This window comes from Diachasma alloeum, unplaced genomic scaffold (assembly GCF_001412515.2).
Source record: "Diachasma alloeum isolate Michigan unplaced genomic scaffold, Dall2.0 Dall_scaffold_00209, whole genome shotgun sequence".
Classification (NCBI taxonomy): Eukaryota; Metazoa; Arthropoda; class Insecta; order Hymenoptera; family Braconidae; genus Diachasma; species Diachasma alloeum.
Window position 1 is genome coordinate 953,726 of NW_021680374.1, and position 25,086 is coordinate 978,811.

A 25,086-nucleotide genomic window follows, 5' to 3' on the forward strand; every position below is an offset into this window, starting at 1 on the left:
GTATATGATACTCGGATACTTTCAATACACAGTTTGTCTGTGGAAATTTCTGTAAGACTTTGATAAGAATTCAAACTCAGAAAATTTTCACAATTTCATGAGTCTGAAATTTTTGTGTATTATTATTATTATTTTTTTTTTTAATTTTATTTTTAACGTCATTTACCGCAAGGGGCTTGCGACTGGCCATCGCTCGAACATTATTATTATTATTATTATTATTATTATTATTATTATTATTATTATTATTATTATTATTATGAAATGATAAAAATTTGTTATGTGAAAATTCGTACAGGAATCTTACAGAAATTTCTACAGATAAATTGTATGTAGAAATTATCCGGACGTCACATACGATAAACCTGTAGAATCGCCTTATAAGAACGTCCTATAGAACTCTATATGACTTTTTCCCATGTAAAGATCCTCATGAACGTACTCAAATACCGACACATCATTTTCTCCATAAAATGCGCTATCGTAAAGAATGGACATTATTTGACATATTTTATGTTTTGCTTTAGTTTTATTTATTAATTTATTGTTTTTGTAGACCTTGTCTACAGAAATTGTAATGCTCATATTGTAAGTACACGATATAATATTTAATTCTGATAAATTGAAATGTACAAATCCAGTTATCCATTGTACAATTCAAACTTGTAAATGTTCAAGGTGTTGTGTGCAATTCGATAGATTTCATATTTAGCATGTGGAATTCAGGAAAAAAAAATCCACCAATCTGAGACTGTTATAAATTGTTTTTTTTTTTCTTAAAATTGCACATACTTGTACTATATATGTCGAATTGCTCGCAGTGGATTAAACCTTTACACGTTTGAATTTTACAATGTGAGTAAATTTCAATTTAGTAGAATTCAATACGTAAATCGCGTCATTAAAATGTAGAGATTATAAAATGCTGTGTTGGTGTTTTAATACGCCCCCTCTTGTTTTTCTTTTCAATATTACTCAATCCATTACTTTTTTACTACATAATTTTTTAATTCATGAAGAGCCCAGTTTTCCACAATATGTCCTGAACGTATGAATTATCAAATCCACATAAATATTGCACTCTGTGTATCAAATATGAATCGAATAATCGAGTGATAACAATCAAAGAATATTACACACTAATATGGCAAAACTGATAAAAGCGCTTTTTGTTTTTTCCTAAACATCAGATATAATTGAGAATTCTTCCTATGGATCAGCAGCATCACAGAAACTCTCGAAATCATCGTGTTGATCTCGATCCGGTGGGTTATTCTTGATGATTCTCTGATCATTTGAGATTCTGCGCGAGGCCGGCCTCGCAATAGGTGGTCAGTGAAGCTGACGAATGTTAAAGCCAGAGAATTGCCAACGTCTTTCCATGTTTGCTCCGATCCCTGACAATTCTTGCTTGAATACTTGAGGGAAACGTTGCATCAAGGCTTCAACCTCATTTGGTCTTATACCAGGTTCCATTTTTTGTAAATACGACCATACGTAATCGACAGAAGCTCCAAAAGGATGGATATGTAGAAATGTGGCTATCAAACCTGGAGAGAAATTACATTGTTAGTTCAAAAATGAAGGAAATATAAACCTTTCCCAATTGTGAAATTGCGCATGTCAATACGCAAATATTAAGAGGCGAATTTCGCCCAGGACATTACTAAATGTGTGAAAAAATTTACGAAAATAGAAAAACGTTACGTATTCTCTACGAAATTCTTGTCAATTTCTATTAGAATTCCAATAGAAACCACTATTAGAACTAAAATCCAATGGAGTTTTCTTGCGTTAATTCTATTGGAACTCCTTTCTTATGAAACCTTTCCGTGCGTTTTTTAATATAGATATTTAATTTAAAAAAGTCAAAACATTTGGATTTTTCGAAATGAATTATTTTCTTCAGATGGCAAAATTGTGATAAAGGCGCTGTTTTTTTCGTACAGAAAAATCATAACCTTTTTCTATAAAATATCTATTAAACAATCAGACGGCAAGGCTGCATAATTTCGAATAGGATCAGCACAAAAAGAAACAAGATTCGTCAATCGAATTTCCACAGAATTCTCTAAGAACTCGTGTGGATTTCTTATGGAGCCCTAAGAGAAATTCTTTTGAAATATGTAGAAAAATTGCCAAGTTTTTCGATGGAATTTTATGTTTTATTCAAACGGTGGGAATAATATCAATAAATATATGTATGCACTTGGGAGATTAAAACATATGGCGAGGAATTATTTACCACAGACCTTAACAAAACAAGATATTCAGAGCTCCGTCTTTCAATAATCCAATAGTTCTTCAAAAATAGTTTTAATCTCCCCTACACTGCCATTTTTATGCCCTGAATCGTGCTAGACATTAATTATTAATGAGAAAAAAACCTATTAGTTTTGCATCCTTTTGAGTGACTTGAACATATCCTGGCACAGCTGCGATAGGCTTGGGAGTTCTTGGCTCCTCATTAACATCATCATCTTTATCTAGCATTATGACTTCACTTTCGGATGATCCCTTGCTCTTGCTCTTTGTAGAATTTAACTTGGCCATCAATTCTCTGATTTTTTGGTCATCCTGAGCATGTTGTTTCCTTGACTGCACCAACTGCTCTTGCATACCCTTCAAAGTCTGTTGCAGCATCTTCATTTGTTTGTCTTTAGCATCCACTTCAAGTTTCGTTTCAGACTTCAATAAATCCACCTACACATTATGGAAAAGACGATAGATTTGACATTAACGTCACTCGAAGCTTACAATATATATCGATAATAGTGAAGATTTTTCATGTCCCTGAAGTTTGCAGACAAAAATCTTCAACAGAGAATATCTGGTGGGGAAATTGAATAATTAGAAAATTTCAAGTTTCAATTTGTCGGGCGTGACAAAATCTAATCGTGATGGTGGCTAAATATGTGAATAAATAAATTACGGGTTGATTTCTTTGAAATTTAACTATGAAAAACCATTGACACGGCATATCTCACCGTGTAGTTATTTTATTGGAAAAAAAACATGGTCACGATTTTCATTCTACGAAATTTCGACGTGATTTTTGTCCTTTTTTTCTAGTCTTATCGGTCAACGTTAAATCCGGCGTAGAACACTAAATTTTTGGCTTCATTATTCATCTAAATGATCCAATCGAAAAAGAAAAAGCATCACGTTTGAAAAAATTATAAATCTTGTCGTGATGTTTCTTGTTTTTTGTAATAAATGTTTCATTAATGATATATGCAATGTTCGGAGTGAGATATGCCGTGTCAATGGTTTTCCATTGTTAAATTTTGAAGAAATCAACCCCTCATTTATTTATTTACATATTCAGCCACCATCACGATTATATTTCGTCACACCCGACAAATTGAAATTTGAAATTTTCTCATTGTTCAATTTCTTCATCAGATATGCTCGGTTGAAGATTTTTGTCTGTAAACTTCAGGGTCATGATTTTTTTAGAAATTCTCACTCTTTAGTTACTGAACTCTCGAAGAATAATATTCATTTGGCTAGAAATGTATGTTACTGGATCTGGCTGCAGCTGAGATAGATCCATATCCGTTACTCAGTGAAAAAATGAGGCAAATTATAATTCAAACATGAAACTTGGTTCTGCACCTGACATTCACCATTTGAAAAGTAAATTCACATGGTTTTATTTGTCGTACAAGCGACTTCTTGAATTTAATTAGGTAATTCTGTCAATAAAATGCGGTGTTAAAGTATGCCTCTCAAAAAATGACAGCTTTTGTTAATGTAATAGCTAGGTACTCCGCGCAATGAAGATAGTGAAGGTTCTCAAATGAAATACGTATCAGGGTTAAATTTCTCCTGAAAAAATTTCTTGTGTAAAATTCCTCTTCCAAAATGTTTCAGAGTTAAAATTTCTTTTACAAAAAATTCTTTCAGAAAATTTCTCAGAAAAAATAATGATTAGTAAGACGCAAGGAAATTCAATTTTCGATGTAAATGCATCCCGTTCAATGAGTAATGTGACGAAATCAAAAGTTTAACAGATTTGCTGTGCTTTGAACATGATTTTTTTAGGGGATGCATTAGTAAAATTGGAAAGTTCTCCACCCCTAGGCTCATGAAGACCAAGGCAGAGGGCCATCCTCGAGCTTGTTTCAATTAATAACTTCTGAAGCCCGGTGTCTATACCACCTATAACCGACGTTCACACGAATGCATGTCTCCTTTCAAAGTTGAATATTTCAGAAAATATACAGCTCCTTTTTTTTAATTTTTACAAGCACTGTTGTTAATACTAATCGCGCGACTTTGATTATTTCTTCTTTGTGTGATTTTTGGGCTATTCGAAGTTACTGAATTTATATAATGTTGTTACTTAATGCACAGCGAGATTAGTGTTAAAAGGGCTCCGTCCTTGAGAGGTTAAATAGTTTTGTGGTATTTAATCTCAATGTTAAATAAACGTTCGGTAGTGTTATGTACCTCATTTTTATATGCCTCCAATTGACATTTCAAACTGTCAGCTTCCTCTTTCAATGCGTGAACCTTGGCAGTGTCATCTGAGTCTGGCTGTGTTCTCGTTCTTTTCCTCAATGGCTCATCTTCGCAATCGGAAACCTCCATTTCTCCTTCACCCTCCATTAGCACCTCTTCCAGCTGAACAGTCTTGATCTCCTGTTATGTGTTTTCTTATTAACTCCCAAACAATCAGTCTTTCAACTGAGAAATCAAATGAATTTCGCAAATGGTTCATTCAAATCTCGAAATTTTCCATGCAAATGATCATTATTGAACGGAATTTTAGTTACAAAATTCAAATAAACTGAATCTTTGCCCCCATCACCGTAGCTCGTTTGGTATGTGAAGAAAGCATTCTGAACGCTAGTTTTGATTGGTGCTTTTGTTCATGCGACTACACACCATATTCCCACAATGGTGACGATTGTATGTTCCGTTTATGCATCATTAATTATCTTCCTTTTCGAGTAAAAATGTATGCCAACAATTTCACTCTAGACTTACCTGCCCTCAGGACTATTAAAAGCTTCATTTTCTGTCTCACGGTTGTCTGAGTATAATCAAATGAATAAAAAAAAGCTCTTGAAAAACAACGCTGGCCTTTCGTTTTTTTGGCAATGTTCTCTTTTGGTCGTTTTTGTTTTTCGACAGGTGGCGTTAAAAATACATACCGAAGACTGTTTCTTCCACATCTCGATGTTTTTCCTCTGTGCCTTGGTGAAATGATCCCAAACCTTCTTGTGACTGGCCGCCGTGAATACACGTTCGATCTGACTGACTGTTGAAGTTGACGCGGATGTTGCATGTTGCATACAAAACACAAATGAAACACAAATCCTATGTTGTACTTCCCACTCTCCACAACATTGCTTTCTTTACTTCCACTCATTTACTCCTCAATCAATTTTTTTTTCAACTCTTTTCTTTGCCATTCCCTATTTTCATACTTTTTGGTGGTTGTGACCGGTCTGCATTGCTATCTCGGTTTTCTCTCTGGTTTTAACTAATGAATAATTCTTGAAATAAATTTTTTATACTTTTTTGGTGCCCACATCGTCCTGTCAATTGGTTTTATCGTCTCTGCTTTTCTGTTACATTCCTTAGGATTAAGTTTACCCATCATGATTATGAATTACGAGTATTAAGGGTGTATTTCTCCTTTCGAGAATTTGAGTGAAAAACTATAATGATAACTTGACTGAAAAAAGTGATAAATATTTTCGATTCCTTTTCACTGTGAGAGCCCATGACACTCGGCATTCATAATCATCATTACCAAATGCATAAGAAATGGCCCAACACCTTCAGATCCTTAGCATTGCCAAACATGCGATTTCCTCAGGTCTACACCCTCAAAGAATTTTTTAATGAAAAACATATACATAGTCTCCGAGGAAAACTCGCGTGAACCAGACAGTCTGTAAGCCCCACATGTTGATCCCACGAATTGGGAATGATTGAGCAACTTACCAGCAATAAATTGTACGCGGCAACTTTTGGTACTGATTTACTGATTATCCGGAAGAAGAGGCGTTGAGAAAGAAATTTAATGATAAGATTGCTGGATTTTTTACTTACATTGTATAAGAAGTCCTTGTATGCGACCTTTCATGAGTTCTTTTGCTCTCTGGAGTTCTTCCTCGTATGATGCTCGTTCTGTTAATAGCCTCCGAACGTGAGAATTCGTAGACTGAATCATCGAATAAAATGTATTGGCGTTACGTTTTGTACAGTCTCCACGTTCCAACCATGTCACTACAATCTAAACAAATTCAAAATCATTCAATTCAAGATTTTTTTTAATGCAAAAAAAATTTTGTTTAGTTTTAGTTGTTGTATTAATGATACTAGATATCTATGGGATTAAAAAATTTAACAAGCGTGAAATGCTCAACTCAATTGATTTTGTCACCAATTTTCCATCACATAATTCTAAATCTTAGGAAATGGGACCCTAAATTTCAGTGATTGAATGTCTAAAGTTTAGGACAATTCCAGGCAGTGTCAGCAATCCTTAAAAAATTGTGACATATAAAACAACAATGTCAATAATTCTGTGAATGAAAAAGTTTTTCATTCGCATTGAAATATGATGGATAACTCTTGCGGTGATTGTATCAACTTGTTTTACTGACCTGAACAGCTTTCATAAAGGTATCATCTTGTTTAATTTTTTCGCAGATATTGGAAGCTTCGTAATCAGTGTAATGGACAACTGGTGGTGGACTAGACTGCATTCTTTGTCTTTCTTCTTCTACTTGCTCTCTATGCCGCTGAATACGTTGTAATTGCCGTTGTTTACACTCCCATTCATACTGATCGTCTCTCGCCTTAACAAGAGGAATACAATTTTAAATGTGTTCCAGTCATAAATTCGATTTTTTCAAAATTCATGCACTACTCACGTAGATATGTGCATAGTCAACGTAAAGTCTTCCGGTATTAGCAGTCTCGACTCCTGATCCGATTCTGACTCTATATCCCGAAAGGAAGATTGCTGAATCGACACTAGATTCAGCTGCAAATCTTATGTGGCAGAAATTTTTCTTCGATAAACGGAGAGTTGTGATCTCTCCGCATCTTTCGAATATCTCTTGGATCATTGCCTCGCTGATATTTTCAGGCAATCCTGAATAGAAAAAAAAACATGAGGAGGATACCTACAATCTGTATGATTTTGATTCATTAAACAGATTGTTGTTGCCTTTCAAGTTGAACATAAAAACCTATTTTTTTCGGTCTATTGAAAAAAAGATTTTTCTCAAAGATCTTCTTGAAAATAAAAAAAAAATTAACTACATGTTCAAAGGGATAGTGGGGAAAAAACATTACATAACAAACATTTAGTGAAACAAAGGGATTTTTTCACATTTTTTTTATAAACAATTTTATTTGGTTTAAGGAAAAGACAATCATACGCAATGCTAAACTTCTAAAAAAATGCATGATATAGCACGTATATACAGTAACTTTCATTTTCATGTTCGTAAGCACTTTTCCCGTAGTTATAGAACTGTGTTTTTTTCATGAATACTGATTTTATTGCACAGCGGTTCCGTCAAAAAATTATTAACTCTGCAAATAAACACTGCATGGAAAAAGTGGAAAGATACTTTTTGGCGAAGAGGGGTGTGACATTATGAGTTTTACCTGGAGGTAAAACTCAGTGAATGGTACAGTCCTTTTCCTTCGGCTATTACCGTCAGTGAGAGGAATCTCCTTTTCACTACACCTTTTCACGTATTCCTGCACTGTAATCCTTTTGTATGGTCACTTAATCCTCAGCTAACATCGGCGGTGAGCTCATGGGGGATTCGCTCATTCGTAGGGATGTTAGGAAAGGTAGGAAGGGATATTACTTGGTGATATTCTCAATAAACGCTCGCGTATTTATCGGTGAAAGTATGGTATATTAACTGATGGTTTAAAATACACGACTGTTTTAATTATGGGTTGGTATACGCGTTATTAAGAGACTCGACTAGGGACTTCGACTCGATTTTGGCTGAAGGCCTGAGCTAGAGGTCCGCTCGACTCTACTCCTGATCGTACTCTGCCCTTGTAGTCTTTGTAAAACGCTCAAGACCTAAAATTGCAGAGCAAGCAGTCTCACGGTCCCGAAACACTAAGACAATTAAGTGTCATCATTGACACACAACTAGAACAGTCAAACAGCTTCTTTCCCGAGAAGCTGGACTCAGATAGCACCGTGAGAGTGCTGAGCTCTGCTCCTGCACGATGAGAAAGAAATCATATTTACATAGCCCTGGAGTCTCCAAAAATTATGATTGTACAATCAAAAAAACGTCAATAAAGCTGAACATTTTCAAATCGCGATTTTGAATAATATTGGGAAATAAACCCAATGGGGAGGAAATTGCCAATTAATAATTTGATGTATCTAATGGCTGTTAGATCGTCATTTGTCACAGTAGTCAATAGCTGTCAGATCGTTAGTTACCATGATAAATTATTCATTCATCATGTCCTCTCTATCGGACTTATTTCTTAATCTTTATTAAAAATGCTCGTTGAAAATATTCAGCTTTTTTTCAACGTTTTTTTTCATTGTACAATCATAATTTTTGGAGACTCCAGGGCTATGTAAAACTGAGTAGCAATTGCAGATCATTGCAGATTATCAAAATTAAAAAAATTACCAAGATCACGTTCGAAAGATAATCCACCCGGGCGTTAAATTTAAAAATCATGGAGATGACCATTATTACGACTAAAAAAAAGTAAAACAGTTCAGATACCTCCAACAAAAATAGTTCTACATCCAGGCGGCCGTTCTCTAGTAGTTGGTGGTGGTGCATTAGGATTTGGAGGAATCAGCGTACAACTTTTGAGATGAACAATCTCTTTAGTAGTCTGTGGAGTAGAAGGAGGTGGTGGTGGTATTCCACTACCCATAAGTTGTGCAGCAATGTCAGTGACGATAGTATCAGGAGGAATAATTTGTGGACCGAGCATGCTACCATCATGAGGCATCATCCCTATTCCCATTGGTCCATAGCCATGTCCCATATGCTGTAGACTCATTTCTCCAAGCATTGGTCCCATAGCACCCATCGGACTCATTCCCATAATTGAGTAATCCACTCCCATACCCCATACACCAGAAGTTTGATCAATCTGTGATACGTTGGCAGTACTAGTGGTAACTGTCGGTGTTATGGGTGTTACATCATTATTATTGTGATTACTATTCGCTGAACTCGCTTTTTCCTCGACTCTTCTGTCGTCACCTCTTCTTTCTCTATCGTTTCTGTCATCTTTTCTTTCTCTATCCCTTCGGTCGATCCTTTCGCTCCTAGATCTTCTACTATTGTCTCGAGTGTCTCTCAAGTCTCGGGTGTCACGAGTTTCACGATCTCTTCTGACATCATTTTTATCACTCCTGCGATCCGTTGGCTCTTCTGTACTTTCACGAACTGCGGGGGGCTGATTTTTATTCGTACTGAATTCAAGGGGAGAATCGTTCATACCAGGCAGCGGCAGCGGAGGTGGTAATGGAGGAAAACCTTGGCTAGCCAGTTCCATGAATCCTTGATGACTGGCGAGGGGACCGAGGGGACCCATGGGACCCATTCCTTAAATTTTTCAATAATCAATAATATTCCATTTTTTCAGAGCACTATGGCAGCTATACTTCAGCACTGACACGCATTTTCTCGACAAAATAAGCGATTACACACAATGTAGTCACTCAATTTTTAGACACATCCGATATTTTGCATTAAGACCTGCGGAAGAACAATTTAGTGTTGACTTGGAACTCAGTAGCGGGCTCGAAAAGTAAGAGAAATGAAAGCAGAAAATGTCCAACTGCCTTGAAATTAAGTCCGACGTTTTGATCTTTTTGTGCAGGCCGATCCTCGGGACCTGAGTTATTGTTAGTCAAGTATACGTGATCGTGGTGGCAGGTTATACCTGCCCACAAACACGGACTGAGTGATATAATAGTTATTATTATAATGTAAAATTGACAGTACATTAGTCGTAGTAATAAATGCCCCCGAGAATGTCTCTACACAGACGGATCAAAACGTCGGCCTTAGTCTCACCCTAGCTGAACTTTTTGTGTTTTTGTTTCTATGACTGTTCAAGTCTGCCAATTCATCTAAAAATTTAACACCTTTTCTACAACAGGTATTGTACTCCTCACATTCTCATTACATGAAACACGTCATGAATTGTACTAAATTGAAATGTAATGACCCAACTACACACTGTACAATCTGAAATTTACATTGTATGATTCAACTTGTAAATGTTCAATTTGTTGGGTGCAAGTCGAAACGAATACTTTGAGCATATGATATTGAAGAAAAACGAAACTCATCAATCCGGACTCGAGTTTTATGGATTTTGGTGTTTTTTTGAATGCCACATACTTCATTGAATTATACACATCGAATTACGCATCAAGAATTAAACATTCACCAGTTTCAATTGGGCAATGTGTAATTGAAATGATACATTCAATCCAGTAGAAATAACTTTGTATTCCATGCAATTGGAATATTCCTACATATGTGGGAATTTCAATTTTTGTAAACACGGATTCAATAAATAACTCCACTTGTGTCAAAAAAACGATGATACTCCGTTGTGTGTGATGGCTCATTTTATCGAAGTAATGCCTTATCGATGTTAGAGTATGCTCAACTGTAAATGATCATTGTTTTCAAGTTTTATCATCTTGCAATAATAATAATATATAATACAATAACCAAAATTGCAAACATAATTCTCTGTCGCAAGAATCTTTAGTCTAACTTGGACGAATTATCATCATTAGAAGGAAGTAACGTGGAATATAGAATATATATTTAGAACAATTACACTAATCATTCTCAAAGTTTAAATATTGAAATCATGGTAATATTTTTATTTTTTTCTGCAATTTTTTTAGGTTAGAATAAGATTCGCTTACCTATTGGTGCCATAGCAGGCATTCCCGGGAAATTATAGGCCATTTTCTAAATATGCACTGCAAATTTAATTCTTTAGTCCCAAGCCTTGTAATGAGCAACCAAAAAAATTTCCCTGATAGAATTTTCAACCACTGAAGATAGACAACTCAGGGCCGTCTCGGCCGTTTCTCTGATGCAAAATGGCCAAGATGGCACCTTTCAAGTTCAGTACAGACGTTCAGTTCACTGCAATACATTGAATTTCCATTTTTAACGCGTTTCAACAAGTTGTGTTAGTTTTCTATGATTTTATTTGTAATTGGTCAACAATGAAAACAAATTCCAACACCCGAATCATTGGGGCTCGAGTGGTGCTTGTTCCCTACAGAGAAGAGCATGTTGAAAAGTAGGTTTTCATCTCCAATTTTTCGCTTCGCACGTTTATTCTCTTATGTATAATATTAATTTCGATTTTCTTTCCGATTTTTTATTATTTTTACATGAAAAAAAGAAGAGAAGATGAAAAGACACGTTTAATCGATAAAAGTCTTATTATAGTCCGAGTATTTTCGACTGTTTCCACTGCGATCCAGTTCTCAATAACAAACAAAATAATGAAACAAGAAAAACCTAATCGGAAATATTTCTATGATTTCTTCTGTGCAATTTTTCCAACGTGTTTTAATAATCACTTTGTTAATAGTATATTTCGTCACTATTTCGTTTGATGATCGGAATTTATGTTTTCGGGGGTGGAGAATCCGAATTTCTCGGTGTTTTTGCGATCCCAGTGGGCAATTGTTACTGATGAACAATTTTACCGCAATTTTTGATGAATAAATAATTTTTCATGCAAACCATGAAACATACGGAAAATATTTTAAATGAAAATTGTTCGTCTTTTCAATGCAAACAAAACAGCTTTCGATTTATCGGAATCGGCTCAGTGGTTCGCGGGCTATCCGCTAATTAGTGAGCGTTCTTAATGAACAAATGATTTTTTATGAAAATGATAAGACATCGGAAAAAGTTTCGAATAAAAGTTGTTCATCATTTTCATATGAACAAAACAGCTTTTGATTTATCGAAATCGGCCCAGTGGTTCGCGGGCTATCCGCTAATTAGTGGACCTTCTTAATGAACAAATGATTTTTCATGAGAACTGTGAGAGAATTCGGAAAACGTTTTCAAATAAAAATTGTTTGTCTTATATTCACGGATAGACTGGCTTTTTATTTATCAAAATCGGCCCAGTAGTTTGCGCTATATCGGCTAATTAGTGCGCGCGTCTGGGCGGATTTGTGAATAAATATTCTTGTGAATAATTCTATACGATTTCTACAGGTTTGATACTATACGACCCACTGCTACTCCATAGAAATATTTCGTATGAAGTTGCGACATTTCTCTACGTTTTTCTCTGGGGCGTTTAGACAGCTTTCGTATGAAAACAAAAATTTGTGTAAAAATTTACGTATACAAATAATTCGTATAGAAAATATTCGTATAGACATATCCGAATATCATATACGGAAAGTCTATAGAATTTCTATACGCAATCTGTATACAAAATTTCTCTACGATTATTTCATACGTGTTGTTTTCCAAAATCAACGGAACAAAGAGAGTCTTCCCACGTCACAATCAACTGTTTCGAAGTTCTTCCAAATCACATTTTTCGCAGAGGCCAATGCCTAACATTACAATCATAGTTATAGGAGAACATACTAATGATGCTTCATTCGGAATCTTAAAACAAATATTGACTTGATAATTTATTTAAGATACCATGAGTGGATGAAATCTCCAGAACTTCAACACCTAACAGGGTCAGAGCCTTTGACGCTTGAAGAAGAATATGAGATGCAAAAATCGTGGGGAGAAGACGAAAATAGTAAGAATGGAAACACTTTAATTTCTTCAAAGAGTAGGTAATTCTCCTTTTTTCAGAGTGCACTTTCATCGTTCTCGACGCTGAGATTTATTCCAAAACCAACGACGAAATAGTCTCAATGATCGGTGACACTAATTTGTACTTCAATGACCCCGATGATATTCATGCATCTGAATGTGAGATAATGGTAGCGGAGGAGACAGCAAGAGGTCGAAAAATGGGGTGGGAGGCAATAATCTTGATGTTGAGATACGGTAACTAATTTAGATTTTTTTGGAAGGCTTAGACAAGATGGAAATATTCATTTTGCCGAATCGTACATATATATGTATATTGAAATGTAAAAAAAGGATAATTATTATTCTCTTTCATCATATTTTTCCAACATTGGTTGATACATAAATGGGACTCCAGACGTTAATTTTCTACTCTACATTATGGAATATGATGATGCTTTGAAAATGCAAGAGTTACTCCCTGATATATGAATATTTTCTCCGCCCTGGATGATTTAAGAATTTATTCACAGATTTGCTGATATATTCAAAATACTCTCCTCGCCAGTGCCAGAAAATTATCGTGTTTGCCCTTCATGATCATTTTCACTTGAGAAAGAAAGTCATAGTTTTTCTACTAAAAAGAGCAAGAACTGCACGTCGGATGCACAAATCGTACTGCACAAATCGTCGGATTAACAAAAACTTGAAATCATTCGTTTCAGGAAAAATTAGAGTATCTACAGTAATTTTCCCAAAACGATAAAAGTAAAACTTTGCGGTGCCATCTACCACCGAGTTTTACCCCCTTTTTCACTCATTTTTGTTCTGTTTATGAAAAGTAATTTATCGAAAAAAATTTTGTTTCCTCTGGAATCATTTCTAGACAGTTATGCTTCTGAGAACTTTTTGGTTCCATTCTCGAAGATTTTTTTTAACGAGTTATCGCCATTCAAAGTGCGTACCCTTCAATTCTGAATCCGACAGTAGGGTTAAATTTACCTTTCGCGCAGTGAAAGTCGTATTTTATAGAACGTAGTTAAAACCATAGGAGGTGGAGTAAAGAACCTTTATATTCGCCTGGTTGTCAAGCACACTCACCCACCCACGAGGATAACTTTTTTATTTTTATAAATCAAGGATGTCCCTGCTTATTCTTATTAGGGGTGGAAGTTCTGAAAGTATCCAAATATTCGGCGAAAATCAAAATGGATAACGAAAAAAGCATCAGGATGTTCCAGAAACTTAAGTTTACGGAGGTGAATTGGAACATTTTCATAAGATGTGATTACATTGAGAAAAAATGTCCTAATATGTAGACTATATTTACTTGAGAGAAGTAAATTATTTTCATGGATTTCAATGTCTTAAATCTCAAAATGTTTTCGTACTCCCGGCACTCAAATAAATTCTCATTCATCTCTATTGTTCTGCGTTAGACATTGGAAACATTGGAAGGGCTTTAAGTAATTTAAGGGTATTTGGTAATTTACAAAGGAAAAAAAGGGAAAAATAACGTAGTAAAAAAAAAGTAAACAGCAGGCTGCGAGGATAATTTTATCCAAAGGATTTTATAATGCGCAGAAACTAATTGATTTTTGAGTAGATATTCCAGAAATTTTCGACAAAATCATACTTGAGTAGAAGAATATTTGAAAGCATGAGAGCAATTTCTCGGGCCACGGAAGTTCAGATGTCTGGCAGAATTAAGCGATTGAAGAAAAATTACTTGTCTCGAGTAAAATATGCTTTAGATACTAGAAATTTTTTTCTTAGTGTATAACAATTGTGCTCGATAAAAAAATCTGCAATTTAACGGTAACAAATGTTTCAGGCCAGTAGAAGTGAAGTTTTCCAAGAAATTACACTTTTACGGAAAGTAAACGAAGAATGGAGTGAATGGCTTGTGTTTGAAACTTCCGGTGCATGCAGGGAAGATCAATACTGTTCGCACAAGTTGTAGAATAACGTCACCAATGTGCAAAACAATACTATGCTCATTCCAATGACCTTGGCTCGCAGGTGTAATTCATCTGAAATATGTTATTGATTTGTTCAATTGTTGGAAATACTAGCATCTAATACAAATTAAAAAAATGAAGAACGAATTCTCATAATAAAATCATGCCGAAATGCTAGAAATGATCCCGAACTCTCCAATGTTGCTGTCGGGAGTGCTCGAGAAATTCCGTAATCCTGCACTTCCCGCCATCGAGAGCGCAGTTCTCTCGTTGCGATATCATATCAGTTGTTTCGTCGAGGCTCGAGGCGCAACATTACAAAGATGTACCACGCTACAGGTCAGATAATTGTTTTCTCTCTACTGAATTTTTCTTCAGAAGAATCACGGAATGGGCCCATTGAAAAAAAATTTTCACTCGTCCTCTTATCAGCTTCAAGGTTATTGAAATCCATTGTGGCATATTATATAGAGTAAATTGGATATTATTGAACATGATTGCCGCTAAGTGTTGGCCGCTGGTACCCGCAGTCATTTTCAATAATAGTGGATTGAACTACCGGAACCTTAATGAAATATTAGACTAAAGTATCATGGATGTTTTTTTTTAATTAAAAATTTGATAACGAATCTCTCTCCATTCCCGTGCAACGCTGTCAGTAGAATTGACGCAATGCGGTTGAAAGGCGGATATTAGCTTTCTCTCCCTTATCTTTTCAATACCTGTTGAATCGATCCACTGACAATATGTATGTAAAATAGAATGCAAAAATTAAATGCTTCGAAACGTAATCAAACAGATAAGACAACAAGATATTCATAACATGTATTCAATGTGAAAGAATCAATCATTCGTTCGTTGATAATGAATTGGTAACGCATATTGCTGCTAAAAAAGCCCGTGCTTCGAGGGCTGAACCTAAACATTTTATATTTTTTGTCTGAACCTCTAAACCTCTCCTAAAGGAATTATGTAGATTCCAGGACATAAATAAAATTCTCTTGTTAATCAATCATTCTCCGAGCCCAACAAACATGCTCATTTCATATTGAAGTGTCATTCATATCTCCGTACAAATTCGTTCATGGTTACATTGACGAATTTGTACGGAGATATGAATGACACTTCAATATGAAATGAGAATGTTTGTTGGGCTCTGAGAATGATTGATTAATAAGAGAATTTTATTTATATTCATTAATTATATATATATGTATGTATATACATTATTTATATATATATATATATATATGAGGTATTCCATGCCAAATGAGTCAACGGCTAACCCTCACCCTCTTGAAAATTGATGGCGATTTTTTCTACGATTAGGGGGCTTGAAAAAATATCTCAAACTTTTTCAGATTTTTTTGACAGCCCAGTTCGGAAATATGATTTTTTTCAAATTGTTCCGTTTTTTTTACAATAACTCGAGTTCTACTCATCCGATTTCGATTTATTAGGGGGCAAAATCTTCCATTTTTCAGCACCTATGAGAATGTTTTTTTTTTAATTTTTTCCAATCTTTAGATGCTCAAAATAACGAATTTTCGAAAAAAAGTTGAAAAACTTTAATTTTGCCAATTACGTCAAACGAAAATTTTGAGCCGTCATACATGTTGGGTTCCATCCAGGATCAATTGACAAAAAAAAATTTTCTGTTTAAAATAGTGAAAATTTGGTGAAAACACCTTAAAACAATTTGAAAAAAAAATATCTCCGAACTGGGCTGTCAAAAAATCTTTAAAAATTTGAGAGATAGTTTTTCAAGCCCCCCAATCGTAGAAAAAATCGCCATCAATTTTCAAGAGGGTGAGGGTCAGCCGTTGACTCATTTGGCATGGAATACCTCATATATACATATATATATTTGACAAATTAATAACATTTTCTGTTGCTATTCGTAGGCAAAGTAGTGAGGTGAGAAATAATCAATTCATGTTGTACCATCTGGGATGGTTATCACCATTCGGAATGTCGTTATCCAAAAACATTCTCAATTTTGTGAAGAAACCATTGATTTTCAACTCTCTCATCTATGGATCCTTTTATACAAGTGCTGAATTCCTTCAACAGACGTATAAACTACAAGAGCGAAAAAAAGAAACCGTAAGTTAAATTATAAAGTACGTATTTAATTTTTTCTCGAACTGTGGGAAATTGCCATTTGTTTCCCCTGGACGATTTGATCAATTTTTCCATAAGAGCCACGTCAAAACGCAAGGCCAAAAAAGTCGATCTCACGGATTTTCTCGCCGATTTTTTTCCTTAAAGTGGGTCTCAATGCGAACATTAAAAAAAAAATCCATTGGAAAATATCGATAATTACGGGAGTTGTGATTTTTTAAAAATTATTTTCTCTTTTTAAATCAATAAACTTACGTGATTTCCTTCCAAGAGAAATAAATAGTCTTCCTTTTCGCTCATTCATATTTTTCGCCACACAAAATGCGTGTCGGATAAAACGAATATTTTCCAAGAACAAGATACATTGGGCACAGAGTAGTGTAGAATAACAACTAAATCTGTTTTCGACAAAAATTTTCATCTCAGAATACACTTTAAATATTGAGCACGAGATTTTTTATTCTTAGTAATATTTGCGCTATTCTTTAGTTTAAGCAGAACTTGTTCGAGAATAGGTTTTTTCTTTCCCTCAGAGTAGAACCCAAAGCCCCTTGATTTACATGCAGGTGTCTATCATAGGGATGAAATAGCCTCAATTGAGGTATGATCCCCAATATTACGTCCCTGCGAAATATAATCGATATTTATCAATTCGAGGGTGTAGAACACAAATATGTTGGCTATTTTTGCATCCAGTTGGGCAAAACCATTGTTATTATCAATTTAATTGGTTTAATTGCCATACCGCGTAATTTGTTTAAACTATCGAAAACAATTTTCAACAAAAAATATATCTTTCCTGATAATGAACACAGTTATTCATATAACATATAACAGTTTTTGTTATGTGATTTTTTCGTTTCGCTATCGTAGATTTAAAAAAATTGGAGGGTTGGAACGAAACAGCCGGCGTGGTAACTCTTATTGTACTCCAGAGTGTTTATAGCCACGAACCCGATTGAAATAGGACAAAATGTTTACTTAAGAAAAATTAAAAATATTTGTCAATAAATTTGTCATAAAATTACTTTTTCGACATTTTTCTTTATTTCCAGTATTGAAGGATAATCGGGCGAGCCCGGAGGGTTAGAAAAAAAAAACAGCTATTTTTCTCTTTTATTTTTTACGTATTCTTTAAATGATGGAAAAGGTGATGCCATCTCGAAAGCGTGGGGTGCTGCGGGCAACCTGAGTATGATGAGATATGACCCTTGAAAGATACAATCCTCGTGAGGTATGACTCTTGCGACATGACTTTCGCGAGTTACGGCCATTGTAAGGTCATAAATTTCTCATCTTAGATAAGATCGCGGAGGGAGAGGGGGCCACAAAATCTTACTATATATCGTACATAGTGAAGGTACAAAAGAGGTAAAAATCGACATCTTACGTAATATATGGCAGTCCTTTATAATATCCCCCTGAACCCTCTTGCCCCCTGACTTAATTTAAGGCAAAAAATCCCGTGCAACTTCAAATTGAACCAATTTTTTCTGCAAATCAATTAGTCATCAACGGCCAGAGCATTGACTGTCACTGAGAGCACGGTTCCACTGGTTGTCATCGGATCGCAAAGTAATTCGAGAGTGGCTTCGAATGAAAGAGGAAAAGGAATACATAAAACGATAGATAAAGATGGCTATAACTGGTCTGTTCTGCAAAGATACGTTGTCTATGGGTTTTTTTTGGCAGGTCCAATACTCCATAAATGGTAAAATGAATTTAAATGAATGATTATTGCCGCACGTTGCCTAATGTTTTGCTGCTTGGTGTCACTATTCATTCACTACTAACTCCACTCACTCTTGAAATTAAGCACAAAATAAGAGCATTCCTATCGAAATGCAACCTTATCTCATTTTAGTGATCAGTGTTGGATTTAATTGAACTCATACAAGAGGATGACATTTACCAGATAAAGCGATTATGGGCACGCTGTTCCTTAAATCATCCGATGTCATTGGTGAGCTGACTCCGATCACAAATAAAATCAAAATCCCAAATTCTATCGTCTCTGTTCACTGCGCCGGCTTTGTTTGATGCACCTGAGGTTTTTGTCTTAGTCCTTACATCAACAAAAACTGATAATGATAGTTTTCATGAGTTTATAATCGATTAGAATCAGCAACCCTGAGAAAATTTCAAACGTCCTGAGATCCAATTTGAGTTTCCTGCATCTGATCTCCATGTTCATTTCATGATATTGTAATCAAAGTAATCATATCTCGTCCATCGATATGGTATTGATTGAATTGTGAAACGTATTTCTGCTGAGTCCAATTAATTTGTAAATCATTTTCTAAAGAGAGAAGTCATTTTACTCTTTTCTACAGGTACTTGTGGCTGGACAGTTTTTACGTTGGAATAGCTGGTACAACTTTAATGAAGAAATTATTCTGCGATCAGTTCCTTCTCACTCCACCTTTACTTGTGCTATTTTTCAGTAGTATGATGTTTTTCTTTGTTTTACATGGCATAATAAAGGTATCGGCATTTGTTCTGATATTAAATTCAATTGAATTTCTTGTTTCAATGTTAGGTATGAGCTTAATGGAGGGGAAAGAGGATATCCTTGAAGAGTGTAGAGCAAAATTCTTAAAAACATTCCAGGTAACGAAGAGAGCACCTCTACTAAAAAATGAAATGAATCAAAAATTGATAAATTAATAGATATTGTTACTTTCTTCATAGACTTCTTGCCTTTACTGGTTGCCAATGCAATTTGTTAATTTCCTAATGGTTCCTGCGAAATTTCGCGTTGTCTTCGTCAGTATTGCCGCCTTTCTCTGGGTAAACATATTATGCCATCTCAAGAGAACGCCTGTCTCCAGCAATGAACAATAATACTCCAAGGGATTTCTGTGAAATAAATTTCTCCAACTACGAAAGATTATAATAAAAATATTTTTTCTTCCATTTCTGCTGGTTTCGATGAATTATTTGACAATCGATCAAGTACCCTTTACGACGTGTTATTGAACAATGTAATTTTTTCCTCATCGTTGGGTTTTGAAATTAAGATGCTTGCTTCCAATACAGAGATAACGAAAAATCATGCAATGCAAAGAAATAAAATCACATTCTTCTTTTAATGACAAAACAGTTTTCTTTATTAATAATGACATTCACTTGTTTTATTCCATTTTTGGATTCTTATGCATTCATTAATTTCATCAAATCCATGTGATGATTGATATTTGGTATACGTGGTACATCACCTACGTTTTAAATACTGTTTGTGAGGATCAAGTCGTTCTAAATAAACAAGAAAATTTCATGGAAAAGTTCTCAAAAGATGATTTTTTTAATAACTGATAATTATTTTAAAATTAGTTGACTCATGCTCAATTGTCATATGTTTTGTCAAGATGTAAAAAAATTAATTCACCAATCATTCATAATTTTTTTCTTTTTCATTTCATCGTATTTTCGTTAAGCAGTTAAAATCTTTATGACTTTCTGTGGATTCAAAAATATACATATACTTTCTTAAAAATGTAATTTAATGTGGAGACGGGACAGTTGATCCTATGTTTACACATTATCCAAACTGAAATGATGGCAATCCCTCCATTTTTCAATTATCTCTTTGCATTTCACAATAGGGCCTCATGCGTAGACTCATAGCAATTGTTATCAGTCGATAAAGCTCGATTGGTTCTTTTATTTTTTCAACTTTTAAATAAGTAAATTCTTCCTATTTGGAAATTCAACTGTGCTATTTTAAAAATTAATCTTCATGTGTTTCATTTATTCTTGAATCGGTTTTCTCCCAAAATTATCAAATTTTTTTCATCATTTTTTATGATGAAACCATTCAACTTCTTAGTTTGTAAAAAACGGTTTAAGGACTCAAATAGTGGTCATACAAGGATCGACTCTCTACCGAAGTGTGAAAGACAATTGTGTTTGCAATGCGGACGTGTACCACTTTTGAAAATAAGTTCCTTTGCTTCAAGACTTAAAACAAATGATACGTTCAATATCATATTGAGAGCTCCATTAGTCACAATTCCAATCGTTGTGATTGATTAATTTAATTTATTCAGTCTAACCTAAGAGTGATGTCCAATATCGCATGTTTTTTTAAATAAAAACAGCGTATATAAATTGGTTCAGTATTATCATTCATTCGTGTCAAAGCAATTTTTCTTCCGAAAAAATAATTTGATTATTTAATAGTAGAGTAGTTCTTGGCAAACGACGTATGATCGATAGATCTATGAAGAAATAACCGATAAAAAAAATAACTGAGTCAGTCGTTCGTCAAATGTTATTCCCAGTCTTGAATAATTTCATTTCTTTTTTTACGTGAAGAAAATTCACGTATACAAAATGAACTGCGTGCGATATTATAACCACTCGACGGTGTTTGTGCGCGATTACACTCACTAACTTTTATCCCCTAACGTTTCACGTCATTGATATCTCCATGTTAATTTACAATTCACCTAAATTTCTTTTTCACCTATCAGATGATCCATTCTTTTAGTGGAAAAATCATGATAATCTCCTAAGAGTTATCCAGCCCTATCTCGTTGAGAATATGTTCATTGTTCCACTAGCTGTGCGTTTTCTGACTAATCTTGCCGCCACTGAAATAATGAGAACATTGTCAGATTTTCCTCTGATTATTGATTGGTCAAAGTATCTGAACTAAGTTTATGCAAACTTGTTTGAGGGGATGATATTCTCTTCCAAATTATTCTATGAAAATTAGTAAACACTCGTAAACGGATAGAATGAAGGATATAAAGAAATCACATGGCAACGCCATCTAATTAACTAAATAGAGAAATCGTAAATATTGTGGTAATTTCCAGACCGTTGGGGAACTCTAAACAAAAAATCAACACTTCAAACATCATGGATAAATAGAACATTTGAGCAGAACATACCGGTTGCGTCTTGAGGCGTTAAAGGCTTATCAATGACTTTTTGTATTACGTTCATCCATTGAGTTCGATCATCCTCACTCTGAGCTGATAATAGGAAACTTCTGTCTGGAGTTTCTAGAGTGAAAGAAAAGCCTTGATCTTTAGCACCTGGTGGAACTCCTATTTTGAGTGCGAAACCTTCAGAATTGTGACCAATAAAAATTTCCCCTTTTGGATGTGCATCCTGAAACAATGTCAGAAAATGAGACACACTAGTGACAGAAATGAGTGACCTCTTATTTCCGGTTAAAGAAATTTACCATAGCATCATCGTGATACATAAGTTTTCTCCCATCTAACGTAAACCATCTTTTTTTATAACCATCTGAATGTCTCGGGCCAGTTTTCCACAAAAATCCTTCCTTAGGAAAATCTCGAGTCAATTGTGACAGTAGTTCATTTTCCGATGCACCTGGATAAGCCACTTGAAGTCTGTGAAGTTTAGCACATCTTATTGCGAGATACCAATTCGTTATTACTTCTGGTTCTTCGTGATAAACGTAGATATGCCTAGTCGAACCATCTTTCATAAATGATATTTGGAGACTGTTTTGGTGGCCGGTTTTTGGTGGTGCAAATGCTACATTCAACTCCGATATCCTCAATACAGCCTTTGGATCTTTATTTTCTTTAACGTGATATTTCAAGGTATCATCTGCTTCAGAGAGAACAAATTTCCGAGGATGATAACGCGCATCCTCTTTGCCACGTTTCATCAAGAAACCTTCCATAAATCCTGAAACGTATTGGTTCTGTTTTTCAGGGTGGCAAAACTCTTCCCGTTGGTATTTCGCTCGAATCCATTGCTCGACAAGAACCCTTTAACATTTTTTAATGTATCGAGATGAGTTCAGTACAAAACTGTGGTGTTACAAAATAACGAAAAATAGAAATTATGGAAAGATTTGTACATCTAGTATATCTATGTCCTCTTTGTTTCTTAATGTAAATCTCGTGTCAGAGGATAAAGAATGCTATGAAGCTTGAAGAAATTATATTTTTATAAAATGCCTACATGTATGTACGAGTCTGCATATGATTAGGTGTGTATGTTCATAACTAGTTGCCATTCAGTTATGATCATACACATAACAAATTAACTGGTTCGATATAAATTGCCTTACCGTGAGCTTTTGAATTTAATTTGAATATCTTAATTATTTACAACGAGCATCCATAATTTGTGGGCGTCGGCACGAAAAGGGCCCAATTTGTCGATATGGAGTTATGAATACTCTGATAATATTGATAACATTCCGCACATTTTAAGGTTAAAATTACCTCGATAGCACGAAAAATGACGGAAGCTTACTGCCCACGGAATCGGTAGAGAAAGAGCTGAAAAAAATGATAAGGCATTCAGGAAACATCTAATACTAGTTGTCTCTTAATTATTATTTCTACAAATTCCGTTGGCAGTGAGTTTCCGAATGACTTTCAAAGTTTTTCAATGTAAGGGAAAGCAGGGCAGAAAGGAACTGAGAAATATGCGGAAAATGGGAGTATTTACATACTTTACAGACTTATTCGGTACTATCGTTTTTCTAAATTCATCATTATTGGAACCACGTTGCTATTAGTGAATTAAAACCCCTTTTAACCCCTCAACGTCATATAATATTATGTACGCTCACGTTCATGAACATGGCTTTCAAACCAGTACCCCCTTTATGAGTTGTAATTTTTCTTCAACTATTAAGATACTTCCGCAGTAGTCATATGGGAATAGAAGGAAATGTGTTACAGGGTTGAAATTTTGAGAATATATTCTTTCAATAAATTAGAAAGTTGTCCCGAAAGTTCCAACACGATTTACCACATTGATTTTTGTAGAGAAAAAAATTAAAATTGTCATTTGTACAGAGCTTTATGAGACACATTTCAATGGGGAATGACGACCATGGACAATAATGCTAAGAATCCAAATACTTGATTTATCGCATCGTACATGTTTCCAAAATACTTTCCTGCAATTTCATTATTCATGACCACAGGAATCATGAGTTGTCATTCAAAATGTGCGTCAAAATCATTATGTTTTTGGGGGTTATACATTGGAGGATAGGACGTAAAAACGAGGTTAGAGTGCACAATCTTTCTTCCCACTCCTATGTTTTTTGAGCTTAATGCGGAAGTACGTTAAATCGAGGTATTAAAATTAAATTCATGAATACATGGTGATATATTGATATCAAGCTCTATCAGAGTTCAGCGTTACGCAGATTTCGCGATGAAGGCGCAACTTGTATGAGCCCAGAAAGCCAATAGATTGTCACTCAAATTATAGCTTCCCATTTTACTATTTTACAGGAATAAATAATTTTACTATTTTACAGGAATAAATAAAAGAAAATCATCTACTACTGTAAAATATGAACGTTGATTAGCGTTAAATAATAGTTTGAAAAATCTTTTAGAAATAATAGAACCTTTTCCACAAGGAAACGGTAAAATTTTGTACTGATTTTTCTTACTGTGGTGCGTCCTGATTTGGTCTGCGATAACAAGGTGGTACTCTTTCTTCATAATAGAGTTTTGCAGCATTATTGCCTACTTCCCTGACCCTTGTCACTTGTGAGTCCTCCCACCTGTCCAATTTTAAGTGCTTCACTTTTGATATGTGCGCACCCATGGAACGATGAACACCAGCACACCGCGTACACAAAAATACTCCAATATTGTACGATGCCCATTCTGGATCTGCAATCATTATATATGATACAATACTTCATTCCATTTCACAGGGATAAAAAACAACTCTAACAGATGAACGAAAGATTTCGACCCTGAATTTTACAATTCTCAATCACATTCTCATGATGTCAATCCTCGAAAAGTAGTATATGTAAGTGAAACAATGAATGGAAGAAAGTCGTATTTTGACACCACGCAATCTTACAAGCAGATTTTGAGAATGATCGTTAGACGCCCACAACAAATGACAGCTTTGAAAAGCTGATTCTGAATTATGACAAGAGTGGAATAACGTGGAGTGAGTAAGAATGCCTGAGTACATTACTCCCCCCGTACTACGCACGATGAATTTTCATTGTCAATTTTCTCAACAAGAGGCAATGAAAAAAAAGTCAATTGAATAATATGCACAATGAAATAATGATCAATTAGAAAACAAACTTTTAGCTCCACAATCAGCACACTCGTTATTTCCAGGCTTTTTTAGTAGTTCTGCCAACAACTTCTCGTTTGCATCGGCCATTTTAAAACACACTGAAACCATTCTCTACCCACACATTCAATTCC

The 25,086-nt window shown here is 34.9% G+C and overlaps 3 protein-coding genes across 3 annotated transcripts; 1 reads left to right on the forward strand and 2 right to left on the reverse strand.

Moving 5' to 3' along the window:
- Positions 1–143: 143 nt before the first annotated feature.
- On the reverse strand, positions 144–11,153 carry LOC107036433 (ecto-NOX disulfide-thiol exchanger 2). Its single transcript, XM_015254382.2, has 9 exons — positions 10,934–11,153; positions 8,751–9,587; positions 6,897–7,120; positions 6,627–6,821; positions 6,070–6,253; positions 5,163–5,269; positions 4,456–4,647; positions 2,388–2,703; positions 144–1,550 (listed from the first exon to the last, which is right to left on the reverse strand). The coding sequence occupies exons 1-9, from the start codon at positions 10,974–10,976 to the stop codon at positions 1,333–1,335; spliced, it is 2,316 nt and encodes a 771-aa protein (XP_015109868.1). The 5' UTR covers positions 10,977–11,153; the 3' UTR covers positions 144–1,332.
- Positions 11,123–19,804, forward strand: LOC107036373. Its single transcript, XM_015254313.1, has 11 exons — positions 11,123–11,319; positions 12,698–12,807; positions 12,864–13,061; positions 13,968–14,062; positions 14,638–14,762; positions 15,012–15,203; positions 16,669–16,870; positions 18,397–18,599; positions 19,222–19,334; positions 19,428–19,498; positions 19,580–19,804. Exons 1-11 carry the CDS (start codon positions 11,243–11,245, stop codon positions 19,730–19,732), a joined length of 1,539 nt encoding a protein of 512 aa, XP_015109799.1. The 5' UTR covers positions 11,123–11,242; the 3' UTR covers positions 19,733–19,804.
- A 95-nt stretch (positions 19,805–19,899) lies between these two features.
- On the reverse strand, positions 19,900–25,075 carry LOC107036434 (arf-GAP with dual PH domain-containing protein 1). Its single transcript, XM_015254383.2, has 5 exons — positions 24,961–25,075; positions 24,300–24,525; positions 22,086–22,644; positions 21,787–22,009; positions 19,900–21,483 (listed from the first exon to the last, which is right to left on the reverse strand). Exons 1-5 carry the CDS (start codon positions 25,061–25,063, stop codon positions 21,419–21,421), a joined length of 1,176 nt encoding a protein of 391 aa, XP_015109869.1. The 5' UTR covers positions 25,064–25,075; the 3' UTR covers positions 19,900–21,418.
- Positions 25,076–25,086: the final 11 nt, after the last annotated feature.

Coding starts and splice junctions, on each gene's coding strand:
- LOC107036433 (XM_015254382.2), bottom strand. CDS start 10,976: ATGGCCTATAATTTCCCGGGAATGCCTGCTATGGCACCAATAG. Junction 9,588..10,933: donor GCCTGCTATGGCACCAATAG/GTAAGCGAATCT, acceptor GAAAAATTTAAG/GAATGGGTCCCATGGGTCCC. Junction 6,254..6,626: donor CCTTTATGAAAGCTGTTCAG/GTCAGTAAAACA, acceptor GAATTTGTTTAG/ATTGTAGTGACATGGTTGGA.
- LOC107036373 (XM_015254313.1), top strand. CDS start 11,243: ATGAAAACAAATTCCAACACCCGAATCATTGGGGCTCGAGTGGTGCTT. Junction 13,062..13,967: donor AATCTTGATGTTGAGATACG/GTAACTAATTTA, acceptor TATTCTTATTAG/GGGTGGAAGTTCTGAAAGTA. Junction 14,063..14,637: donor AGAAACTTAAGTTTACGGAG/GTGAATTGGAAC, acceptor CAAATGTTTCAG/GCCAGTAGAAGTGAAGTTTT.
- LOC107036434 (XM_015254383.2), bottom strand. CDS start 25,063: ATGGTTTCAGTGTGTTTTAAAATGGCCGATGCAAACGAGAAGTTGTTG. Junction 24,526..24,960: donor TGCTGATTGTGGAGCTAAAA/GTTTGTTTTCTA, acceptor TAATGATTGCAG/ATCCAGAATGGGCATCGTAC. Junction 21,484..21,786: donor AACGCCTCAAGACGCAACCG/GTATGTTCTGCT, acceptor TCATTATTTCAG/TGGCGGCAAGATTAGTCAGA.